The sequence below is a fragment of the Bombina bombina genome, chromosome 1 (genome assembly GCF_027579735.1).
Source record: "Bombina bombina isolate aBomBom1 chromosome 1, aBomBom1.pri, whole genome shotgun sequence".
NCBI classification, from domain to species: domain Eukaryota; kingdom Metazoa; phylum Chordata; class Amphibia; order Anura; family Bombinatoridae; genus Bombina; species Bombina bombina.
In genome coordinates, this window is record NC_069499.1 from 1031597886 (window position 1) to 1031623228 (window position 25343).

Below are 25343 nucleotides of genomic sequence, written 5' to 3' on the forward strand. Positions count from 1 at the left end.
AAAAGTAATTAATAATAATTTAACGTGAGATTCTCTCCATGTGGAAGAAAGAGTGACTCGTTTAGTTTCCGCAATTGAGAATTGGATGCAGCTAGTCTCTATATGACTTTGCCTTAAAGCAGGAGCCCAGTTAGTGGAGATCTTTTCCAGATTAGAGGCTCCTTTTTATAGAGCTCAAATCTGTATAACTGGTTGAAATTGAAATACCAGATTTAGCTAAGATAAGCCATTTCTCTATGGGCCCCTGGGACCAATTCCAGCCGTAAGTACTTATTATATTAGAAACAAAATGCCTTGCTTGTAAGTACGCAAAGAAATCTTTTTGAGGAAGAATATATTCCGCTCTCAATGAGCCAAAGGTTATTATGCATGACCTTTCAAAATCTAGTAACTGAGAGACCTTACTTAAACCTACCTTATGCCATCTCTGGAAAGGTGAAAATTGAAATCCCGCTTGAAATTGAGGGTTACCTGATAGTGGCATGAATTTAGAGACCCTATATTCAACACCTAAGAGTTTACACACTTTCCACCAGGCTTGAAGGGGGCTATAGATTGTTCTCATCTTTTTCACCTCCTTTGATAATTGAGCAGCATTACAGTGAATAATTGCTAAAGGAAGATATGGATGTGTTATGTTCCTTTCTAGATTATTATTAGTAACGTAGTCTCTCTCATATACCCAGTCCATAATTAAACGTAGTAAAAAGGCATAATTATAGAGTTTTAAATCTGGTAAAGCCAGGCCTGCGAGTTCTCTGGGGAGAGAAAGTTTAAGTAAGGAAATTCTGGTTTTTTTATTTTGCCACAGGAATTTTCTCAGGGAAGTGTTAAATATTGTCAAATCTCTTCCCCTTATGATCAGTGAAGTATTTTGTAATACATATAAAATTTTGGGAAGACAAATCATTTTATATAAGGCTATACGGCCTGACAAAGAGAGGGGGAGATTCTGCCAATTTTTAAAAATCTTCATAACTCTATTAAGTACTGGGGTAATGTTGAGGTTATACCATTTTTCTGGACTAGATGAAATCATTATCCCTAGATATTTAAAAGCTCTGGAGACTATTTTGAAGGGTATGTTTAGCATGGGTTCCTTGGGGGGTTTGATCCACATAAGTTCCGATTTTGTGGTATTCACTCTGTACCCAGAGAAAGAACCAAATTGTTCAATGATAGATATAAGTTTAGGAATATTGTTAACACTATTAGACATATAAATAAGAATATCATCGGCGTACAGAGCAATTTTCAGCTCTTCCGTACCGATCTTAATCCCCTCCAGCTGTTGCCTAATGCATATGGCCAAGGGTTCAATAGAAACGTTAAAGAGGAGTGGAGAGAGAGGGCACCCCTGTCGAGTTCCTCTTTTAAGCCAAATATCTGAAGAAGTCGAACCATTAATTAACATTTTTGTAGAAGCTACATTATAAAGATTATTAACAAAGTTGAGGAATTTGCCATAGAAACCGAAATGTTGCAAGGAATGAATTAAATGATAATGGTGTATCGAATCAAAAGCCTTCTCGGCATCTATAGCTATAACTGCTAGATCAGGGGTGACCCCCTGCCCTCCAGCCCCCAAACTCTCCCTAGTACTGAAAAAGTCAATAGTAAGAAGCAATTCTCTTATCTTAGCTGAAGAATTACGCTTGGACATAAAGCCCGCTTGGTCATTGTGAATAACGCCAGGAAGAATTGTTTGAAGCCTCAAGGCCAAAATGGTGGTAAGAATCTTGTAATCTGAATTAAGCAAGGCTATGGGTCTATATGACTCCTTCCTCTTTGGGTCCTTGCCTTGCTTAAGGATCAAAGTAGTGCAAGAGGCTGCAAAATTAGGAGAAGGGGGGTTACCCTTTGTATATATGTCGTTATATAATGAAGTTAGATATGGCAAAATTGTTAACATTGCAATTTTATAAAATTCGTTGGGGAGGGCATCTGGGCCTGGAGCTTTATTCAAAGATAAGTCTTGAATTGCTCTTGATACCTCCGTTTCAGTAATCGGGAGATTCAGATTTTCAATCTGGTCAGGTAATAGTGATGAGGATACAATCTTACTCCAAAAATCTTTGCGAGCAGGTATATTTGAGTTTTTCAAAGAATATAAATCTTTATAATAGGATGAAAATATCTGTGATATATCGTCCATTTTTGTTATCAGTTTACCATCTTCAAATAGGGAGTCAATTAGGGAAACCTCTTTATCTTTTTTAACTAATCTTGCTAAAAGTTTACCCGATTTACTACCATATCTGTAGAGTTTAGCTTGAAATCTCAGATCCTTCTGAGAAGTTTTATAGAGAAGAAAAGTATCTCTATCTTTCAGCGCCTGGGTGTATCGTTCCCAGGTGCTGGTTGTTTTTTGTAGAAGATAACAATTGTATGTACTAGATACTGCTTTTAAGATTTCCTTCTCCCTAAATTTCAATTTCTTTGTCCTCCTAATACAATATGCCAGGATCTCACCTCTGATCACTGCTTTTGCTGTCTCCCAAAAAATGGTGGGACGATTGATATAGTCCTGATTGAAAGATATATTCTTCTAACTTAAGTTTTACCCAATTCTTAAATTTGAGATCCATGGCTAAGTAAGATGGGAAATTAAATAGATTACTTCTAGTAGTGGGGTCACTAGCTTGGAACTCCAAGAAGATAGGGGCGTGGTCAGAGATACATATAGGAAGAATTCCTGCTATTACTCTCGTTTTACATAATTCTTCGTCCAAGAGAAGATGATCTACCCTTGAAAGTGATTTATGCGCCTTGGAAAGGCATGTGTAATCCCTTAAGTCCGGATTTCTCCAACATAGGTGTGTCCGGTCCACGGCGTCATCCTTACTTGTGGGATATTCTCTTCCCCAACAGGAAATGGCAAAGAGCCCAGCAAAGCTGGTCACATGATCCCTCCTAGGCTCCGCCTACCCCAGTCATTCTCTTTGCCGTTGCACAGGCAACATCTCCACGGAGATGGTTAAGAGTTTTTTGGTGTTTAAATGTAGTTTTTATCCTTCAATCAAGAGTTTGTTATTTTAAAATAGTGCTGGTATGTACTATTTACTCTGAAACAGAAAAGAGATGAAGATTTCTGTTTGTAAGAGGAAGATGATTTTAGCAACCGTTACTAAAATCGATGGCTGTTTCCACACAGGACTGTTGAGATGAAGTAACTTCAGTTGGGGGAAACAGTGGGCAGACTTTACTGCTTGAGGTATGACTGGCCACATTTCTAACAAGACTTTGTAATGCTGGAAGGCTGTCATTTTCCCTATGGGATCCGGTAAGCCATTTTCTTAGTTAAGTAAAAGAATAAAGGGCTTCATAAGGGCTTTAAAGACTGGTAGACATATTTTTGGGCTAATACGATTACTTTCTAAGCATATTTGATGGATTATAACTATTAATAGTGCTTATAATCTTGGGGATTGTTTTTAAAAAAACGGCAGGCATGGTATTGGACACCTTTTTCACTGGGGGCCTTTTCTAGTCATAGGCAGAGCCTCATTTTTGCGCCACTAATGCACAGTTGTTTTTGGAGAGCAAGGCATGCAGATGCATGTGTGAGGAGCTAAGAACCACTGAAAAAGCTTATTGAAGGCGTCATTTGGTATCGTATTCCCCTCTGGGCTTGGTTGGGTCTCAGCAAAGCAGATACCTGGGACTGTATAGGGGTTAATTGTAAAAACGGCTCCGGTTCCGTTATTTTAAGGGTTAAAGCTTTCAAATTTGGTGTGCAATACTTTTAAGGCTTTAAGACACTGTGGTGAAATTTTGGTGAATTTTGAACAATTCCTTCATACTTTTTCACATATTCAGTAATAAAGTGTGTTCAGTTTAAAATTTAAAGTGACAGTAACGGTTTTATTTTAAAACGTTTTTTGTGCTTTATTATCAAGTTTATGCCTGTTAACATGTCTGAACCATCAGATAAACAATGTTCTATATGTTTGAAAGCCAAGGTTTCTCCCCATTTAAATATATGTGATGATTGTGACATAGTGTCCAAACAAAGTAGGGACAATGATGCCACTGATAATGATGTTGCCCAAGATGATTCCTCAAGTGAGGGGAGTAAGCATGGTACTGCATCATCCCCTTCTGTGTCTACACCAGTCATGCCCACACAAGAGGCCCCTAGTACATCTAGTGCGCCAATACTTATTACTATGCAACAATTAACGGCTGTAATGGATAATTCTATTAAAAACATTTTATCCAAAATGCCCACTTATCAGAGAAAGCGCGATTGCTCTGTTTTAAATACTGAAGAGCAAGAGGACGCTGATGATAATTGTTCTGACATACCCTCACACCAATCTGAAGGGGCCAGGAGGGAGGTTTTGTCTGAGGGAGAAATTTCAGATTCAGGAAAAATTTCTCAACAAGCTGAACCTGATGTTATTACTTTTAAATTTAAATTAGAACATCTCCGCGCACTGCTTAAGGAGGTATTATCTACTCTGGATGATTGTGACAATTTGGTCATTCCAGAGAAATTATGTAAGATGGACAAGTTCCTAGAGGTCCCGGTGCCCCCCGATGCTTTTCCTATACCCAAGCGCGTGGCGGACATTGTAAATAAGGAATGGGAAAGGCCCGGCATACCTTTTGTTCCTCCCCCTATATTTAAGAAATTATTTCCTATGGTCGACCCCAGAAAGGACTTATGGCAGACAGTCCCCAAGGTCGAGGGGGCGGTTTCTACTCTAAACAAACGCACTACTATCCCTATAGAAGATAGTTGTGTTTTCAAAGATCCTATGGATAAAAAATTAGAGGGTTTGCTTAAAAAGATGTTTGTTCAGCAAGGTTACCTTCTACAACCAATCTCATGCATTGTTCCTGTCACTACAGCAGCGTGTTTCTGGTTCGAAGAACTAGAGAAGTCGCTCAATAAAGAATCTTCGTATGAGGAGGTTATGGACAGAGTTCAAGCACTTAAATTGGCTAACTCTTTTATTTTAGACGCCACTTTGCAATTAGCTAGATTAGCGGCGAAAAATTCAGGGTTTGCTATTGTGGCGCGCAGAGCGCTTTGGCTAAAGTCTTGGTCAGCGGATGTGTCCTCCAAGACCAAATTGCTTAACATCCCTTTCAAGGGTAAAACACTGTTTGGCCCTAACTTGAAAGAGATTATTTCAGACATCACTGGGGGAAAGGGCCACGCCCTTCCTCAGGATAGGTCTTTTAAAGCTAAAAATAAGCCAAATTTTCGTCCCTTTCGCAGAAGCGGACCAGCCTCAAATTCTACACCCTCTAAGCAAGAGGGTAATACTTCTCAAACCAAACCAGCCTGGAGACCGATGCAAGGCTGGAACAAGGGTAAGCAGGCCAAGAAACCTGCCACTGCTACCAAAACAGCATGAAGTGTTGGCCCCCGATCCGGGACCGGATCTGGTGGGGGGCAGACTTTCTCTCTTTGCTCAGGCTTGGGCAAGAGATGTTCAGGATCCTTGGGCGCTAGAAATAGTTTCTCAAGGTTATCTCCTGGAATTCAAGGAACTACCCCCAAGGGGAAGGTTCCACAGGTCTCAATTATCTTCAAACCAAATAAAAAGACAGGCATTCTTACATTGTGTAGAAGACCTGTTAAGAATGGGAGTGATTCATCCAGTTCCATTAGGAGAACAAGGGATGGGGTTTTACTCCAACCTGTTCATAGTTCCCAAAAAAGAGGGAACATTCAGACCAATTTTAGATCTCAAGATTCTAAACAAATTTCTCAGGGTTCCATCGTTCAAAATGGAAACCATTCGAACGATCCTTCCTACCATCCAGGAAGGTCAATTCATGACCACGGTGGATTTAAAGGATGCGTACCTACATATTCCTATCCACAAGGAACATCATCGGTTCCTAAGGTTCGCCTTTCTGGACAAGCATTACCAGTTTGTGGCACTTCCATTCGGATTAGCCACTGCTCCAAGGATTTTCACAAAGGTACTAGGGTCCCTTCTAGCGGTGCTAAGACCAAGGGGCATTGCAGTAGTACCTTACTTGGACGACATCCTGATTCAAGCGTCGTCTCTGTCAAAAGCAAAGGCTCATACGGACATTGTCCTAGCCTTTCTCAGATCTCACGGGTGGAAAGTGAACATAGAAAAAAGTTCTCCGTCCCCGTCTACAAGAGTTCCCTTCTTGGGAACAATAATAGATTCCTTAGAAATGAAGATCTTTCTGACAGAGGTCAGAAAATCAAAACTTCTAAGCTCTTGTCAAGTACTTCATTCTGTTCTTCTTCCTTCCATAGCGCAGTGCATGGAAGTAATAGGTTTGATGGTTGCGGCAATGGACATAGTTCCTTTTGCACGAATTCATCTAAGACCATTACAACTGTGCATGCTCAGACAGTGGAATGGGGATTATACAGACTTGTCTCCGACGATTCAAGTAGATCAAAAGACCAGAGATTCACTCCGTTGGTGGCTGACCCTGGACAATCTGTCACAGGGAATGAGCTTCCGCAGACCGGAGTGGGTAATTGTCACGACCGACGCCAGCCTGGTGGGCTGGGGCGCGGTCTGGGAACCCCTGAAAGCTCAGGGTCTATGGTCTCGGGAAGAATCTCTTCTCCCGATAAACATTCTGGAACTGAGAGCGATATTCAATGCTCTCAAAGCTTGGCCTCATCTAACAAAGGCCAAATTCATAAGGTTTCAATCAGACAACATGACGACTGTTGCATATATCAACCATCAGGGGGGAACAAGGAGTTCCCTGGCGATGGAGGAAGTGACCAAGATAATTCAATGGGCGGAGGATCACTCCTGCCACTTGTCTGCAATCCACATCCCAGGAGTGGAAAATTGGGAAGCGGATTTTCTGAGTCGTCAGACCTTCCATCCGGGGGAGTGGGAACTCCATCCGGAAATCTTTGCCCAAATAACTCAATTATGGGGCATTCCAGACATGGATCTGATGGCTTCTCGTCAGAACTTCAAGGTTCCTTGTTACGGGTCCAGGTCCAGGGATCCCAAGGCGACTCTAGTGGATGCACTAGTAGCGCCTTGGACCTTCAACCTAGCTTATGTATTCCCACCGTTTCCTCTCATTCCCAGGCTGGTAGCCAGGATCAATCAGGAGAGGGCTTCGGTGATCTTGATAGCTCCTGCGTGGCCACGCAGGACTTGGTATGCAGACCTGGTGAATATGTCATCGGCTCCACCATGGAAGCTACCTTTGAGACAGGACCTTCTTGTTCAAGGTCCATTCGAACATCCGAATCTGGTTTCCCTCCAACTGACTGCTTGGAGATTGAACGCTTGATTTTATCAAAGCGTGGGTTTTCAGATTCTGTCATAGATACTCTTATTCAGGCTAGAAAGCCTGTAACTAGGAAAATTTACCATAAAATATGGAAAAAATATATCTGTTGGTTTGAATCTAAAGGATTCCCATGGAACAAGATAAAAATTCCTAAGATTCTATCCTTTCTACAAGAAGGTTTGGAGAAAGGATTATCTGCAAGTTCTCTGAAGGGACAGATCTCTGCTTTATCTGTTTTACTTCACAAAAAGCTGGCAGCTGTGCCAGATGTTCAAGCTTTTGTTCAGGCTCTGGTTAGAATCAAGCCTGTTTACAGACCTTTGACTCCTCCTTGGAGTCTAAATTTAGTTCTTTCAGTTCTTCAAGGGGTTCCGTTTGAACCCTTACATTCCGTAGATATTAAGTTACTATCTTGGAAAGTTTTGTTTTTGGTTGCAATTTCTTCTGCTAGAAGAGTTTCAGAATTATCTGCTCTGCAGTGTTCTCCTCCTTATCTGGTGTTCCATGCAGATAAGGTGGTTTTGCGTACTAAGCCTGGTTTTCTTCCGAAAGTTGTTTCTAACAAAAATATTAACCAGGAGATAGTTGTACCTTCTTTGTGTCCGAATCCAGTTTCAAAGAAGGAACGTTTGTTACACAATTTGGATGTAGTTCGTGCTCTAAAATTCTATTTAGAGGCTACAACGGATTTCAGACAAACATCTTCTTTGTTTGTTGTTTATTCTGGTAAAAGGAGAGGTCAAAAAGCAACTTCTACCTCTTTCTTTTTGGCTTAAAAGCATCATCCGATTGGCTTATGAGACTGCCGGACGGCAGCCTCCTGAAAGAATCACAGCTCATTCCACTAGGGCTGTGGCTTCCACATGGGCCTTCAAGAACGAGGCTTCTGTTGACCAGATATGTAAGGCAGCGACTTGGTCTTCACTGCACACTTTTGCCAAATTTTACAAATTTGATACTTTTGCTTCTTCAGAGGCTATTTTTGGGAGAAAGGTTTTGCAAGCCGTGGTGCCTTCCATCTAGGTGACCTGATTTGCTCCCTCCCTTCATCCGTGTCCTAAAGCTTTGGTATTGGTTCCCACAAGTAAGGATGATGCCGTGGACCGGACACACCTATGTTGGAGAAAACAGAATTTATGCTTACCTGATAAATTACTTTCTCCAACGGTGTGTCCGGTCCACGGCCCGCCCTGGTTTTTTAATCAGGTCTGATGAATTATTTTCTCTAACTACAGTCACCACGGTATCATATGATTTCTCCTATGCATATTCCTCCTTTACGTCGGTCGAATGACTGGGGTAGGCGGAGCCTAGGAGGGATCATGTGACCAGCTTTGCTGGGCTCTTTGCCATTTCCTGTTGGGGAAGAGAATATCCCACAAGTAAGGATGACGCCGTGGACCGGACACACCGTTGGAGAAAGTAATTTATCAGGTAAGCATAAATTCTGTTTTTGTGACCTCCAGATATCCCTAACCCCAAGGTTTTGAAAAAGTCTGTTAAACAATTTTGATTCAATATTATCTCTTTTAGTTCTGGGGGCCAATGGTTGTTGTCTTAATCTATCTAAGGGATATTGGGGTGCCATATTAAAGTCCCCTGCAACTATCAGGTAACCCTCTTTATAGATCATAATGTCTGCCTGTAATGTTTCCCAAAAAGACCAATTAATAACATTAGGGGCATAGATGTTACATAATGTGTATATTACTTTATCAATCTTAATTTTTACCATAAGAAACCTTCCCTCAGAGTCATTTTTTGTATGAAGAATTTGATAATTTAGCTTTTTCCCCAGAAGAATTGCTACTCCTCCCTTTCTCTGTTTGCTAGGTGAAAATAAAACTTCCTTAACCCATGAACATTTGAGTTTTAGTAATTCTTCTGTCTTTAGGTGGGTTTCCTGTATAAAGGCAATATCAGTTTGAATTTTTCTTAAATATGCTATTATTGTTTTGCGTTTAATCGGGGAGGTAATACCCCCAATATTCCAAGAGGTCAATTTGAATCTATCGTGTTGGCCATCTAATTTATCATGAGGGAGAAAAGAAGAAAAAGAGAAAAATTTCATTTTAAATAATGAGAGAAAAAAAAATAAAAAAGGGAACAAACAAAAACACAGAAACACAACCGAGGACCACCGAGGGCCTCGTTTACCATCCTTATGATAAGCTGCCATAAAAAAAAAGAAGAAGAAAAGAATTTAACTCAGGTTTAGCAAAATATGCTTAGGTATTAGTCATTGCCTGTGGTCTTAGCCCTTGATCTGGAGCAGAGGATTGACTTATGAATTTTTCTGCCTCCCTGGCTGAGTCAAAAAAATGTGTCTGGTTCTCTATTATAATTTTCAGTCTGGCTGGATAAATGATGGTGGCTCGATATCCTTGATTTATTAATCTAGTGCAGACTGGGGCCAGCTCCCTCCTCTTAGCTGATGTTTCAGCTGAAAAATCCTGGAAAAGCATTATTTTAGTTTCCCCTAAGAGGATAGGTTGTTTTTTTTTGTAAAACTGTAATAGTAGAACTTAATCTTGATAGTTAAGTGTTTCTCCAACATAGGTGTGTCCGGTCCACGGCGTCATCCTTACTTGTGGGATATTCTCTTCCCCAACAGGAAATGGCAAAGAGCCCAGCAAAGCTGGTCACATGATCCCTCCTAGGCTCCGCCTTCCCCAGTCATTCTCTTTGCCGTTGCACAGGCAACATCTCCACGGAGATGGCTTAGAGTTTTTTGGTGTTTAAATGTAGTTTTATTCTTCAATCAAGAGTTTGTTATTTTAAAATAGTGCTGGTATGTACTATTTACTCTGAAACAGAATAGAGATGAAGATTTCTGTTTGTAAGAGGAAGATGATTTTAGCAACCGTTACTAAAATCGATGGCTGTTTCCACACAGGACTGTTGAGATGAAGTAACTTCAGTTGGGGGAAACAGTGGGCAGACTTTGCTGCTTGAGGTATGACACATTTCTAACAAGACTTGGTAATGCTGGAAGCTGTCATTTTCCCTATGGGATCCGGTAAGCCATTTTCTTAGTTTAAATATAAGAATAAAGGGCTTCACAAGGGCTTTAAAGACTGGTAGACATTTTTCTGGGCTAAAACGATTACTTTATAAGCATATTTAATGGATTATAACTTTAAAGAGTTATTTTAATCTTGGGAATTGTATTAAAAAAACGGCAGGCACTGTATTGGACACCTTTTTTCACTGGGGGCCTTTTCTAGTCATAGGCAGAGCCTCATTTTCGCGCCACTAATGCGCAGTTGTTTTTGGAAAGCAAGGCATGCAGATGCATGTGTGAGGAGCTCCGATCCACTGAAAAAGCTTATTGAAGGCGTCATTTGGTATCGTATTCCCCTCTGGGCTTGGTTGGGTCTCAGCAAAGCAGATACCAGGGACTGTATAGGGGTTAAATGTAAAAACGGCTCCGGTTCCGTTATTTTAAGAGTTAAAGCTTTCAAATTTGGTGTGCAATACTTTTAAGGCTTTAAGACACTGTGGTGAAATTTTGGTGAATTTTGCACAATTCCTTCATACTTTTTCACATATTCAGTAATAAAGTGTGTTCAGTTTAAAATTTAAAGTGACAGTAACGGTTTAATTTTAAAACGTTTTTTGTGCTTTGTTATCAAGTTTATGCCTATTAACATGTCTGAACAATCAGATAGACGATGTTCTGTATGTTCGCAAGCCAAGGTTCCTCTCCATTTTAATATATGTGATGAATGTGATAAACAAAGTAGGGACAATGATGCCACTGAAAATAATGTTGCCCAAAATGATTCCTTAAGTGAGGGGAGTAAGCATTTTTACTGCATCATCTCCTTCTATGTCTACCCAAGTCTTGCCCACTCAGGAGGTCCCTAGTTCATCTAGTGCGCCAATCCTCCTTACTATGCAACAATTAACGGCTGTAATGGATAATTCTATTAAAAACATTTTAGCCAAAATGCCCACTTATCAGCGAAAGCGCGACTGCTCTGTTTTAGATACTGTAGAGCATGAGGACGCTGATGATAATGGTTCTGACATGCCCTTACACCAGTCTGAAGGGGCCAGGGAGGTTTTGTCTGAGGGAGAAATTTCAGATTCAGGAAAAATTTCTCAACAAGCTGAACCAGATGTTATTACATTCAAATTTAAATTGGAACATCTCCGCGCTCTGCTCAAGGAGGTGTTATCTACTCTGGATGATTGTGACAATTTGGTCATTCCAGAGAAATTATGTAAGATGGACAAGTTCCTAGAGGTCCCGGTGCCCCCCGAAGCTTTTCCTATACCCAAGCGGGTGGCGGACATTGTAAATAAAGAATGGGAAAGGCCCGGCATACCTTTTGTCCCTCCCCCTATATTTAAGAAATTATTTCCTATGGTCGACCCCAGGAAGGACTTATGGCAGACAGTCCCCAAGGTCGAGGAGGCGGTTTCTACTCTAAACAAACGCACTACTATCCCTATAGAAGATAGTTGTGCTTTCAAAGATCCTATGGATAAAAAATTAGAGGGTTTGCTTAAAAAGATGTTTGTTCAGCAAGGTTACCTTCTACAACCAATTTCATGCATTGTTCCTGTCACTACAGCAGCGTGTTTCTGGTTCGAAGAACTAGAAAAGTCACTCAATAAAGAATCTTCTTATGAGGAGGTTATGGACAGAGTTCAAGCACTTAAATTGGCTAACTCTTTTACCTTAGACGCCACTTTGCAATTAGCTAGATTAGCGGCGAAAAATTCAGGTTTTGCTATTGTGGCGCGCAGAGCGCTTTGGCTAAAGTCTTGGTCAGCGGATGTGTCCTCCAAGACCAAATTGCTTAACATCCCTTTCAAGGGTAAAACACTGTTTGGCCCTGACTTGAAAGAGATTATTTCAGACATCACTGGGGGTAAGGGCCACGCCCTTCCTCAGGATAGGTCTTTTAAGGCTAAAAATAAACCAAATTTTCGTCCCTTTCGCAGAAACGGACCAGCCTCAAATTCTACATCCTCTAAGCAAGAGGGTAATACTTCTCAAACCAAGCCAGCCTGGAGACTGATGCAAGGCTGGAACAAAGGTAAGCAGGCCAAGAAGCCTGCTCCCGCTACTAAGACAGCATGAGATGTTGGCCCCCGATCCGGGACCGGATCTGGTGGGGGGCAGACTCTCTCTCTTCGCTCAGGCTTGGGCAAGAGATGTTCAGGATCCTTGGGCGCTAGAAATAGTTTCTCAAGGTTATCTCCTGGAATTCAAGGAACTGCCCCCAAGGGGAAGGTTCCACAGGTCTCAATTGTCTTCAGACCAAATAAAAAGACAGGCATTCTTACATTGTGTAGAAGACCTGTTAAAAATGGGAGTGATTCATCCTGTTCCATTAGGAGAACAAGGGATGGGGTTTTACTCCAATCTGTTCATAGTTCCCAAAAAAGAGGGAACATTCAGACCAATTTTGGATCTCAAGATCCTAAACAAATTTCTCAGGGTTCCATCGTTCAAAATGGAAACCATTCAGACAATTCTTCCTACCATCCAGGAAGGTCAATTCATGACCACGGTGGATTTAAAGGATGCGTATCTACATATTCCTATCCACAAGGAACATCATCGGTTCCTAAGGTTCGCCTTTCTGGACAAGCATTACCAGTTTGTGGCACTTCCATTCGGATTAGCCACTGCTCCAAGAATTTTCACAAAGGTACTAGGGTCTCTTCTAGCGGTGCTAAGGCCAAGGGGCATTGCAGTAGTACCTTACTTGGACGACATACTGATTCAAGCGTCGTCTCTACCACAAGCAAAGGCTCATACGGACATTGTCCTAGCCTTTCTCAGATCTCACGGGTGGAAAGTGAATGTAGAAAAAAGTTCTCTATTCCCGTCGACAAGAGTTCCCTTCTTGGGAACAATAATAGACTCCTTAGAAATGAAGATTTTTCTGACAGAGGCCAGAAAATCAAAACTTCTAAGCTCTTGTCAAGTACTTCATTCTGTTCTTCTTTCTTCCATAGCGCAGTGCATGGAAGTAATAGGTTTGATGGTTGCGGCAATGGACATAGTTCCTTTTGCGCGAATTCATCTAAGACCATTACAACTGTGCATGCTCAGACAGTGGAATGGGGATTATACAGACTTGTCTCCGACGATCCAAGTAGATCAGAGGACCAGAGATTCACTCCGTTGGTGGCTGACCCTGGTCAACCTGTCACAAGGGATGAGCTTCCGCAGACCAGAGTGGGTCATTGTCACGACCGACGCCAGTCTGGTGGGCTGGGGCGCGGTCTGGGAACCCCTGAAAGCTCAGGGTCTATGGTCTCGGGAAGAATCTTTTCTCCCGATAAACATTCTGGAACTGAGAGCGATATTCAATGCCCTCAAGGCTTGGCCTCAACTAGCAAAGGCCAAATTCATAAGGTTTCAATCAGACAACATGACGACTGTTGCATATATCAACCATCAGGGGGGAACAAGGAGTTCCCTGGCGATGGAAGAAGTGACCAAAATAATTCAATGGGCGGAGAATCACTCCTGCCACTTGTCTGCAATCCACATCCCAGGAGTGGAAAATTGGGAAGCGGATTTTCTGAGTCGTCAGACATTTCATCCGGGGGAGTGGGAACTCCATCCGGAAATCTTTGCCCAACTAACTCAATTATGGGGCATTCCAGACATGGATCTGATGGCGTCTCGTCAGAACTTCAAGGTTCCTTGCTACGGGTCCAGATCCAGGGATCCCAAGGCGACTCTAGTAGATGCACTAGTAGCGCCCTGGACCTTCAACCTAGCTTATGTATTCCCACCGTTTCCTCTCATTCCCAGGCTGGTAGCCAGGATCAATCAGGAGAGGGCTTCGGTGATCTTGATAGCTCCTGCGTGGCCACGCAGAACTTGGTATGCAGACCTGGTGAATATGTCATCGGCTCCACCATGGAAGCTACCTTTGAGACAGGACCTTCTTGTTCAAGGTCCGTTCGAACATCCGAATCTGGCCTCACTCCAACTGACTGCTTGGAGATTGAACGCTTGATTTTATCAAAGCGTGGGTTCTCAGATTCTGTCATTGATACTCTTATTCAGGCTAGAAAGCCTGTAACTAGAAAAATTTACTATAAAATATGGAAAAAATATATCTGTTGGTGCGAATCTAAAGGATTCCCATGGAACAAGGTAAAAATTCCTAAGATTCTATCCTTTCTACAAGAGGGTTTGGAGAAAGGATTATCTGCAAGTTCTTTGAAGGGACAGATTTCTGCTTTATCTGTTTTACTTCACAAAAAGCTGGCGGCTGTGCCAGATGTTCAAGCTTTTGTTCAGGCTCTGGTTAGAATCAAGCCTGTTTACAAACCTTTGACTCCTCCTTGGAGTCTCAATTTAGTTCTTTCAGTTCTTCAAGGGGTTCCGTTTGAACCCTTACATTCCGTAGATATTAAGTTATTATCTTGGAAAGTTTTGTTTTTGGTTGCTATTTCTTCTGCTAGAAGAGTTTCAGAGTTATCTGCTCTGCAGTGTTCTCCTCCTTATCTGGTGTTCCATGCAGATAAGGTGGTTTTGCGTACTAAACCTGGTTTTCTTCCGAAAGTTGTTTCTAACAAAAATATTAACCAGGAGATAGTTGTGCCTTCTTTGTGTCCGAATCCAGTTTCAAAGAAGGAACGTTTGTTGCACAATTTGGATGTAGTTTGTGCTCTAAAATTCTATTTAGAGGCTACAAAGGATTTCAGACAAACATCTTCCTTGTTTGTTGTTTATTCTGGTAAAAGGAGAGGTCAAAAAGCAACTTCTACCTCTCTCTCTTTTTGGCTTAAAAGCATCATCCGATTGGCTTATGAGACTGCCGGACGGCAGCCTCCTGAAAGAATCACAGCTCACTCCACTAGGGCTGTGGCTTCCACATGGGCCTTCAAGAACGAGGCTTCTGTTGATCAGATATGTAAGGCAGCGACTTGGTCTTCACTGCACACTTTTACCAAATTTTACAAATTTGATACTTTTGCTTCTTTGGAGGCTATTTTTGGGAGAAAGGTTTTGCAAGCCGTGGTGCCTTCCATCTAGGTGACCTGATTTGCTCCCTCCCATCATCCGTGTCCTAAAGCTTTGGTATTGGTTCCCACAAGTAAGGATGACGCCGTGGACCGGACACACCGTTGGAGAAAGTAATTTATGCTTACCTGATAAATTACTTTCTCCAACGGTGTGTCCGGTCCACGGCCCGCCCTGGTTTTTAATCAGGTCTGATGAATTATTTTCTCTAACTACAGTCACCACGGTATCATATGATTTCTCCTATGCATATTCCTCCTTTACGTCGGTCGAATGACTGGGGAAGGCGGAGCCTAGGAGGGATCATGTGACCAGCTTTGCTGGGCTCTTTGCCATTTCCTGTTGGGGAAGAGAATATCCCACAAGTAAGGATGACGCCGTGGACCGGACACACCGTTGGAGAAAGTAATTTATCAGGTAAGCATAAATTCTGTTTTTCGCTATAGTTGGTCTTGGTCTGGGGTTTTCTTTATCTGGAGGTTGCCAGCCTAATCTGTGTGCTCTTTCAAGGACTATCTGTGGATGCGTTTGTGGAATTTGGAGTAATTGTGGTAATGTTTTAGTTAAGAATTTGGTAAGATCTTCGTATTGTTTTTCCTCAGGGACCCCTATCACCCTAAAATTATTGCGTCTTGCACGGTTTTCTAGGTCTTCCATTTTAGACTGGGTTTTTGTAAGTTTAGAGTTCAGGGAGTCTATTTTATCAGTGTGACTGCCCATCATATCCTCTAAATCAGAGATTCTTTGTTCTGCCTCGCTCAATCTACTAGAGAATTGGCGAATTTCAGTTGTTAGTGACACTATATCCTGTTTTATTTCATTTTTGAGGGCATCAAATTTAGGTGTTAAGGCTTCAGATATATTTGAAACAAGTGTTTGTAAATCAAGTGGTGTATTTGTGTGAGGGAAGGTAGTGGTGATGGAGTGAATGTCGGCCATGACTTCTGTTGAGGCCTTAGATTTTTTATCTCTTTGCCTCGCTGACATATTTAGCGGGGACCTTTTAGCCTGTGTGTTAATAAATTTATCCATAAATCTGTGGATGTGATGTGAAAAATCTGGGGTATTAACTAATTCGAAGGGGTTAGCCCCCTTAAAGTGATAACGTATAATAAGGAACAGTGGGGGAAAAGGAAGTGAGTGAAAATATGAGAAAGTTATTAGGGCTCTTTTAAAGATCCTTAGCCTAGGATCAAGAGTATATCCAGAAATATTATACCCTCTGATTTACCTCTAACTCTAGTTCACTGAATTAGTACTTAATATAAAGTTAATTTTGTATCAGAATTTTCAAAGAACAAGAAATGTGACTGTTAATTATTTTACTTTCTAAAGATTACTAACTTCAACAAGCTATATATGTATTAAGACTATACAGGCAAAAAAGAAAAAAACAAGAGAGAAAAAAAAAAAAAAAAATTTAACCAAAGTCAGATTTTAAAGAATCTCCTAGGTTTCTAGGTGCAAGGAATCCTACAGTTAATGGAGATTTCCCTTCCTTAGTCCAAGCCCTAAGGGCTGCCTCTCAGGCTTTAGGATCTCTTCTCAACACACATAAAAGAAAAAATACACATAAGCCACAGAGGTACTACAGCGCTCAGACACAAATGATTTTACAAAATCTGGCGCAATAGTTTGCTACCTATAAGACAAAAATTGATAAATAGTCACAGTCAAGTAACCAGGGGACTAGAGGAAGGTTTCCAGGCACCAGAGACTTACAAAGGCAGAGCACACCAATCTAGCTGTATTAACCATTCAAAAAACTGAAGCATGGACAATAAGGGGACAGTCTATCCTTCAGAGCTGCGGCAATTCCATGATAGGTTATCCCCTTAATACAAAGGGAACACAGTCAGAGATAGGAATGTCTAAACCAATTTTCTACTGTATGGAATTTACAAAATTCTAAAATTAAGACTTATAATTTCCTGCTTAGTCGTAAGTATCCCCAGTTAATTATCTTAATTCAGAATTCCCTACCTCTGCATGAAAACTTTGGAAATAAGTACAATAATTTAACAGTTGTTTGCTTAGAGGAGGGATGAGAATCTAGACCAAAATTCAGGGTCTGCATATCAATAGAGGGAGAAACAAAAAATAGCACCTCCCTAGGGTTAATTAATAAGCATAGTTAAACCCATTTTCCACAATTTAAATCATTAACTTAATATATACATATCCCAATTGTACAAATTAATAGCTTAAATTACTAAGCACACTTGAAATTAGACAATTTTGGGTATTTTTAGGTCAAGTCCAGGCATAGACAAAAAAGAAAGTATAGGTAAGTTCAGTATCATAGCCAGCTGCCAGGAAAAATAGTGTCTTTGAACTTAAACCTTATCAGGCTTGCTTGTGTATACCCGGATGCAAGGTGTCCGTTTTTACTTTCCCCTTCTCAAAGTGACTCCTGCTCTTTATCCTTTGAAAGTGTAAGTATGTCAAAAAGAGGAAGGGAAAAGAGGGGCACAGAATTTTCAATCGGTACGTTACCCCCTGCCAGTTTCCAGACGTCTTGACCGGGAACAAGGTGCTCCTCTTCAGCACATCCCCCCCCCCCCCCTCTCGCAGCACCGGTGGGAAGGGGGTGCACCCGACCACAGCTGCCAGAGAAGTCAAACAGCACGCTGACAGACCAGTGCTGAAATCAACGGGCAACAGAAGAGGCAGTCTGTGATCTGAGAGAACAAACCAGGAGCAGATGACGGTCCGTGTCCCTCACGCAGCACCGGTGGGAGGAGATAACGGACCGGGAGCAACCGCGAGACCAGCCACCTTTCCACAGCAAAGACAGGAAGCACGATGGATCCGCTGGGGGCCGACTCGTCCGGTGTTCTCACCTCTGCAGCAACACAGCGGGATTTGCAGGTAGGGCCAGATGACTGTCTTAGAACAGTTTGCCAAAGTCAGTATGGAGGAGGCGGGTCACCGCGCCGGGTTCAACCGGCAAGCCAGGGGTAACCCAAATAGAGGCTCCAGACCAGGAGACCTAACTTTAGTCAGGGTCCGTCCTCTGCTCCAATTCAGTTATAAGGAAGCACTTTATCATATACAGAACAGCGTAGCTTTTCTTTTCATTTTTTTCCTTCCTTCTATAGCAGTATGAATTGCACGTATAGGGCTAATGACAAAGTGCAATGATTGTGGCAGCTTACAGTTCTTGTGCGGTATAATGGCACTGTGTCAGAACCAGCAGCGATAGATTTGCTGAGCAAGCCTCCCAAAGTGTAAGGGCTTAGGCGCGAAAATTTCGCCAACTGCTTGCAGTGGAGGTAGTGCTGAGCAGGTGTCTCACCTGACCACACACCTGGGCTCCTCCTCTGGAACTGAACCCTCCACGCATTTTAATGAACTTCTATTATCCTTCTTAGATTTTTTTGCTGTTTATGTACTTAAAGAACCTTTTAGGGTTAGACTTAGAATCCTTTGCAATTAATTTTTCGTTTACAATTTTGGCTAATTTGATTGCTTTTTTGCATGCATTGTTACATTCCTTATAAAAATTTTATGTTGAGTCTGTACTATTTTCTTTGATTAATTTAAATGGCTGAAACACCTGAACTAAATAATTAGTAGGGGTGTCCATATACTTTTGGCCATATAGTGTATAAAATGTATTGTATTTATTCATTTAAACATTAGAAAAAGTGCCACACATATATAATTATGGGATTGCTATGGGTGTTTTTATAGTTGCATTGTTCTGTGTGTGTGTTTGAATCCTTATTTATTTTTCTGTCAATAATTCTTATTTATCTACAGTCACACACGCCCTGCAGGAGTTTGATTTTGCTCTTAGAGGTAAAAAGAAGCGCAAGAAGTTTATGGTAGACACAAAAAAGAAAGGAGAAATGACGGTAATTTTGGGGAGAACAAATTCTTTCACTGGATATTCTGTCTGTCTCCTAAAAGTCTTGCCACAAAGTCTAATTTGTCTAATGTTAACCCTTCTATTTCAGCCTGAGGAGCGTTCCCAGTTTGAGATACTGAAAGCTCAGATGTATGCAGAGCGTGTGGCTAAGAGAAATAGCAAACCCAAGAGAGCCAGGGCTATGCCTGAAGAGGAACCCTCAGGTATTATGAGAAGTCCACTTAAAAGCTGTTGAGAAAGTTATTTTGGTGACAAATGGTTACTAATTTTCTAACTAAATTGAGGGTATCAAACACTCCCATGACTTTTGGATCACTTTACTTGAAGGCAAATGCATGGTTAAAGGGACAATCTAGTCAAAATTTAAATGATTCAGATAGGGCATGCAATTTTAACAACTTTCCCATTTACTTTTATCCTCAAATTTACTTTGTTCTCTTGGTATTCTCAGTTGAAAGCTAAACATAGGTAAACTCATATGCTAATTTCTAATCCCTTGAAGGCCGCCTCTTATCTCAGTGCATTTGAATTTTTTCACAGCTAGAGGGTATGAGTTCATGTGTGCCAGATAGCTAACATTGTGCTCACATCCGTGGAGTTGCTTATAAGAGGACACTTATTGGCTAAAATTATTGTTATAAAGCAACAGAGACAATAGAAACCTGGCTTATCTGTTCTTGCATTAAAGGGACACAAGTCAAAATTAAATTAATGATTCAGATAGAGCAACTTTCAAATTCTCTTCCATTAGACAGTGTGCAAATAAATAGACTGCACTTTTTGTTGAGTCATCAGCTCCTACTGAGCGTGTGCAAGAATTCACAGAATATACGTATAAGCATTTTTCTGATGGCTGTCATGATACAGGAGGAGTGGGAATAGACATAACTTAAATTTTGTTAGAAAAAAAATCTACTGCTCATTTGAAGTTCTTAGTGGTATTTTTTTTATCATGCATTTGTTGATTATAAAAATCTAGTGTATTTACTGGTCCTTTAAATAGATCATGAACATAGCAGTTTTGGGGTTTCTGTGTCAGGCTTGTTATGTGCTCTTTATTTCAGACAAGAAGATAAAACCCAAGAAGCAAAAGAAAAACTCTGTATTTGATGAAGAGCTGACAAACACAAGCCGCAAAGCATTGAAACAATACAGAGCAGGGTATGTAACTTTCATTTGCACTGGTTGCTGGCCGCTATCACTTTATTTCCTGGAAGGTTTATAATTTGAGTGAGTTCTCGTGGGTAATATGTGTTTTTCATCTTTATCATTTGCTGCTGTTTTGAGCTTCTTTCTGTTTGTTCTCAGCCCTTCTTTTGAAGACAGGAAACGTCTGGGAATTCAGCAACGCAGGAAAGGAAGCAGTTTCAAATCAAAATCAAGGTTTGTACCAGTTGGTCTTTAGAGGTGTGAATTGCCCTTACCCATCATCTCATTAATGGCAGTTAAAGGGACATTAAATTAAAAACTGAACCACTCAATATTTAATCTAACAGTATTGAAATATGCATTATTTGTATTAACTTTCATTATTCAGGCAGTGCATGCAAATTAAAAAGACTTTTCAATGACCTTCTATTATCAAATTTACGTTATCTTGGCATCCTTTTGATGAAAAGCATCACTAGCTAGGCTCATGAGCAGTAATGCACCACTGGGAGCTAGCTGGTGACTGATGGCTAGACACATGTGCCTCTTGTAATTTGCTCGCCAAATGTGGTAAGCTAGCTCCCAGTAGTCCATTGGAGATGACTTTAAACACTGTATTTAATTCCTTTGCATACAGTGCAATGATATTTATTTTTGCGCTTTAATAAGTAGAGAATTAAGTGAAGAGGACTAAAAAATAATAGGTGATAGGAGATTTTGCTTTCTATAAGGACAATGGGCTATAAGTCTGTGTTTTGTGTAAAATGAGTTCTTGGCTGTTCTATCTCTCTCCTCTCTTTCTAGGTATCGCAGGAAATAAGTTGTGACTGGGTGTTCATCAAGAATCTAAAGGTTTCTTCATGTTGAATGCTGTGTACTTTCCAGTGCTGTAGTAATGTGTGTCCATGGGTGATACCATCTATAAATTGAGATATGTCACATGAACTGGGAACTGTTAATATTTATACATTCTCTGATTTATCACATTTTTAATCAGACAGTGTATCCTCTTCGGAAACAGACCGATTTTCATGCTTATCACGGATGGCATGTGCTCATACCTTCAATTTATTTTACATCTGGGATTTTACACAGAAGAAATTTGTATCCTTCTGTATAGAAAATGTAATATTTTACTAATTAAAATATTTTATTTGATAATGTTTTTGTCTTTTTCTATAATCTCATTGGTTGAATATCGTCATCTTTTGGGCAGTCTATTACTCCCTGTTAGATAAAACATAACCAATTTTGGAAGGTTTTATATCAATGGAAACGTCTGCTTTTATTGTCTCTTTTTACTTGTGTTCTGTGATTATAAAAACAAAATTTACTTCCACTGTTTAATTGCAGTACAGAAGCTTCTGCAGCAATTCAGGTAGCATGTAATCTTGGTAGGAAAAAAGAAAATTTATGCTTACCTGATAAATTTATATCTTTTTTGACACGATGAGTCCACGAATCATCTGAATTACTAATACTGGTCAGCAGGAGACGGCAAAGAGCACCACAGCAAATCTGTTAAATAGCTCCTCCCTTCCCTCCCACTCCAGTCATTCAACCGAAGTTAAGGATAGAAAGGAAAAACCAAGGTGCAGAGGTGTCTGGAGTTTATAATAACCAACAAACCTGTCTTAAAAGAACAGGGCGGTCCTTGGGCTCATCTTGTCAAAAAAGAAATAAATTTATCAGGTAAGCATACATTTCTCCAACATAGGTGTGTCCGGTCCACGGCGTCATCCTTACTTGTGGGATATTCTCTTCCCCAACAGGAAATGGCAAAGAGCCCAGCAAAGCTGGTCACATGATCCCTCCTAGGCTCCGCCTTCCCCAGTCATTCTCTTTGCCGTTGTACAGGCAACATCTCCACAGAGATGGCTTAGAGTTTTTTAGTGTTTAACTGTAGTTTTTATTATTCAATCAAGAGTTTGTTATTTTAAAATAGTGCTGGTATGTACTATTTACTCTGAAACAGAAAAGAGATGAAGATTTCTGTTTGTAAGAGGAAAATGATTTTAGCAACCGTTACTAAAATCGATGGCTGTTTCCACACAGGACTGTTGAGAGGAATTAACTTCAGTTGGGGGAACAGTGAGCAGACTTTTGCTGCTTGAGGTATGACACATTCTAACAAGACGATGTAATGCTGGAAGCTGTCATTTTCCCTATGGGATCCGGTAAGCCATTTTTATTACAGAAAGAAAAAAAGGGCTTCACAAGGGCTTTTTAAGACTGTAGACATTTTCTGGGCTAAATCGATTTATATATAAACATATTTTATACTCCATAGCCTTGAGGAATTATTTTAATCTTGGGAATTATGTAAAATAACCGGCAGGCACTGTATTGGACACCTTACTCTCTAGGGGCTTTCCCTAATCATAGGCAGAGTCTCATTTTCGCGCCTCTATTGCGCACTTGTTTTTGAGAAGCATGACATGCAGATGCATGTGTGAGGAGCTCTGATACATAGAAAAGACTTTCTGAAGGCGTCATTTGGTATCGTATTCCCCTTTGGGCTTGGTTGGGTCTCAGCAAAGCAGATACCAGGGACTGTAAAGGGGTTAAATATAAAAACGGCTCCGGTTCCGTTATTTTAAGGGTTAAAGCTTCCAAATTTGGTGTGCAATACTTTTAAGGCTTTAAGACACTGTGGTGAAATTTTGGTGAATTTTGAACAATTCCTTCATACTTTTTCGCAATTGCAGTAATAAAGTGTGTTCAGTTTAAAATTTAAAGTGACAGTAACGGTTTATTTTAAAACATTTTTTGTACTTTATCAAGTTTTTGCCTGTTTAACATGTCTGAACTACCAGATAGACTGTGTTCTGAATGTGGGGAAGCCAAGGTTCCTTCTCATTTAAATAGATGTGATTTATGTGACACAAAATTTAGAGAAAATGATGCCCAAGATGATTCCTCAAGTGAGGGGAGTAAGCATGGTACTGCATCATCCCCTCCTTCGTCTACACCAGTCTTGCCCACACAGGAGGCCCCTAGTACATCTAGCGCGCCAATACTCCTTACTATGCAACAACTAACGGCTGTAATGGATAATTCTATCAAAAACATTTTAGCCAAAATGCCCACTTATCAGCGAAAGCGCGACTGCTCTGTTTTAGAAAATACTGAAGAGCATGAGGACGCTGATGATATTGGTTCTGAAGGGCCCCTACACCAGTCTGAGGGGGCCAGGGAGGTTTTGTCTGAGGGAGAAATTTCAGATTCAGGGAAAATTTCTCAACAAGCTGAACCTGATGTGATTACATTTAAATTTAAGTTGGAACATCTCCGCGCTCTGCTTAAGGAGGTGTTATCTACTCTGGATGATTGTGAGAATTTGGTCATTCCAGAGAAACTATGTAAAATGGACAAGTTCCTAGAGGTCCCGGGGCCCCCCGAAGCTTTTCCTATACCCAAGCGGGTGGCGGACATTGTAAATAAAGAATGGGAAAGGCCCGGTATACCTTTCGTCCCTCCCCCCATATTTAAAAAATTGTTTCCTATGGTCGACCCCAGAAAGGACTTATGGCAGACAGTCCCCAAGGTCGAGGGGGCGGTTTCTACTCTAAACAAACGCACCACTATACCCATAGAAGATAGTTGTGCTTTCAAAGATCCTATGGATAAAAAATTAGAAGGTTTGCTTAAAAAGATGTTTGTTCAGCAAGGTTACCTTCTACAACCAATTTCATGCATTGTTCCTGTCACTACAGCAGCGTGTTTCTGGTTCGAGGAGCTAGAAAAGGCGCTCAATAATAATTCCTCTTCTTATGAGGAGATTATGGACAGAATTCATGCTCTCAAATTGGCTAATTCTTTCACCCTAGACGCCACTTTGCAATTGGCTAGGTTAGCGGCGAAAAATTCTGGTTTTGCTATTGTGGCGCGCAGAGCGCTTTGGTTAAAATCTTGGTCAGCGGATGCGTCTTCCAAGAACAAATTGCTTAACATTCCTTTCAAGGGGAAAACGCTGTTTGGCCCTGACTTGAAAGAGATTATCTCTGATATCACTGGGGGCAAGGGCCACGCCCTTCCTCAGGATAGGTCTTTCAAGGCCAAAAATAAACCTAATTTTCGTCCCTTTCGCAGAAACGGACCAGCCCCAAGTGCTACGTCCTCTAAGCAAGAGGGTAATACTTCTCAAGCCAAGCCAGCCTGGAGACCAATGCAAGGCTGGAACAAAGGAAAGCAGGCCAAGAAACCTGCCACTGCTACCAAGACAGCATGAGATGTTGGCCCCCGATCCGGGACCGGATCTGGTGGGGGGCAGACTCTCTCTCTTCGCTCAGGCTTGGGCAAGATATGTTCTGGATCCTTGGGCACTAGAAATAGTCTCCCAAGGTTATCTTCTGGAATTCAAGGGGCCTCCCCCAAGGGGGAGGTTCCACAGGTCACAATTGTCTTCAGACCACATAAAAAAACAGGCATTCTTACATTGTGTAGAAGACCTGTTAAAAATGGGAGTGATTCATCCTGTTCCATTAGGAGAACAAGGGATGGGGTTCTACTCCAATCTGTTCGTAGTTCCCAAAAAAGAGGGAACATTCAGACCAATCTTAGATCTCAAGATCCTAAACAAGTTTCTCAAGGTTCCATCGTTCAAAATGGAAACCATTCGAACAATTCTTCCTTCCATCCAGGAAGGTCAATTCATGACCACGGTGGATTTAAAGGATGCGTATCTACATATTCCTATCCACAAGGAACACCATCGGTTCCTAAGGTTCGCATTCCTGGACAAGCATTACCAGTTTGTGGCACTTCCGTTCGGATTAGCCACTGCTCCAAGGATTTTCACAAAGGTACTAGGGTCCCTTCTAGCGGTGCTAAGACCAAGGGGCATTGCAGTAGTACCTTACTTGGACGACATTCTGATTCAAGCGTCGTCCCTTCCTCAAGCAAAGGCTCACACGGACATTGTCCTGGCCTTTCTCAGATCTCACGGGTGGAAAGTGAACGTAGAAAAAAGTTCTCTATCTCCGTCAACAAGGGTTCCCTTCTTGGGAACAATAATAGACTCCTTAGAAATGAGGATTTTTC

At 41.1% G+C, this 25343-nt stretch overlaps 1 protein-coding gene across 2 annotated transcripts in view; it reads left to right on the forward strand.

Annotated features, from left to right (window-relative positions):
• Positions 1-21461, forward strand: part of DDX27 (DEAD-box helicase 27) — an 86925-nt gene extending 65464 nt beyond the window's left edge. For both annotated transcript variants that reach the window (XM_053719411.1, XM_053719447.1), the window contains exons 17-21: positions 19043-19137; positions 19240-19354; positions 20216-20312; positions 20460-20534; positions 21105-21461. In XM_053719411.1, coding sequence (XP_053575386.1) covers positions 19043-19137; positions 19240-19354; positions 20216-20312; positions 20460-20534; positions 21105-21120 — 398 coding nt within the window. In that variant the 3' untranslated portion in view covers positions 21121-21461. The remainder of the gene's footprint in view (positions 1-19042; positions 19138-19239; positions 19355-20215; positions 20313-20459; positions 20535-21104) is intronic.
• The last annotated feature ends 3882 nt before the right edge of the window (positions 21462-25343 follow it).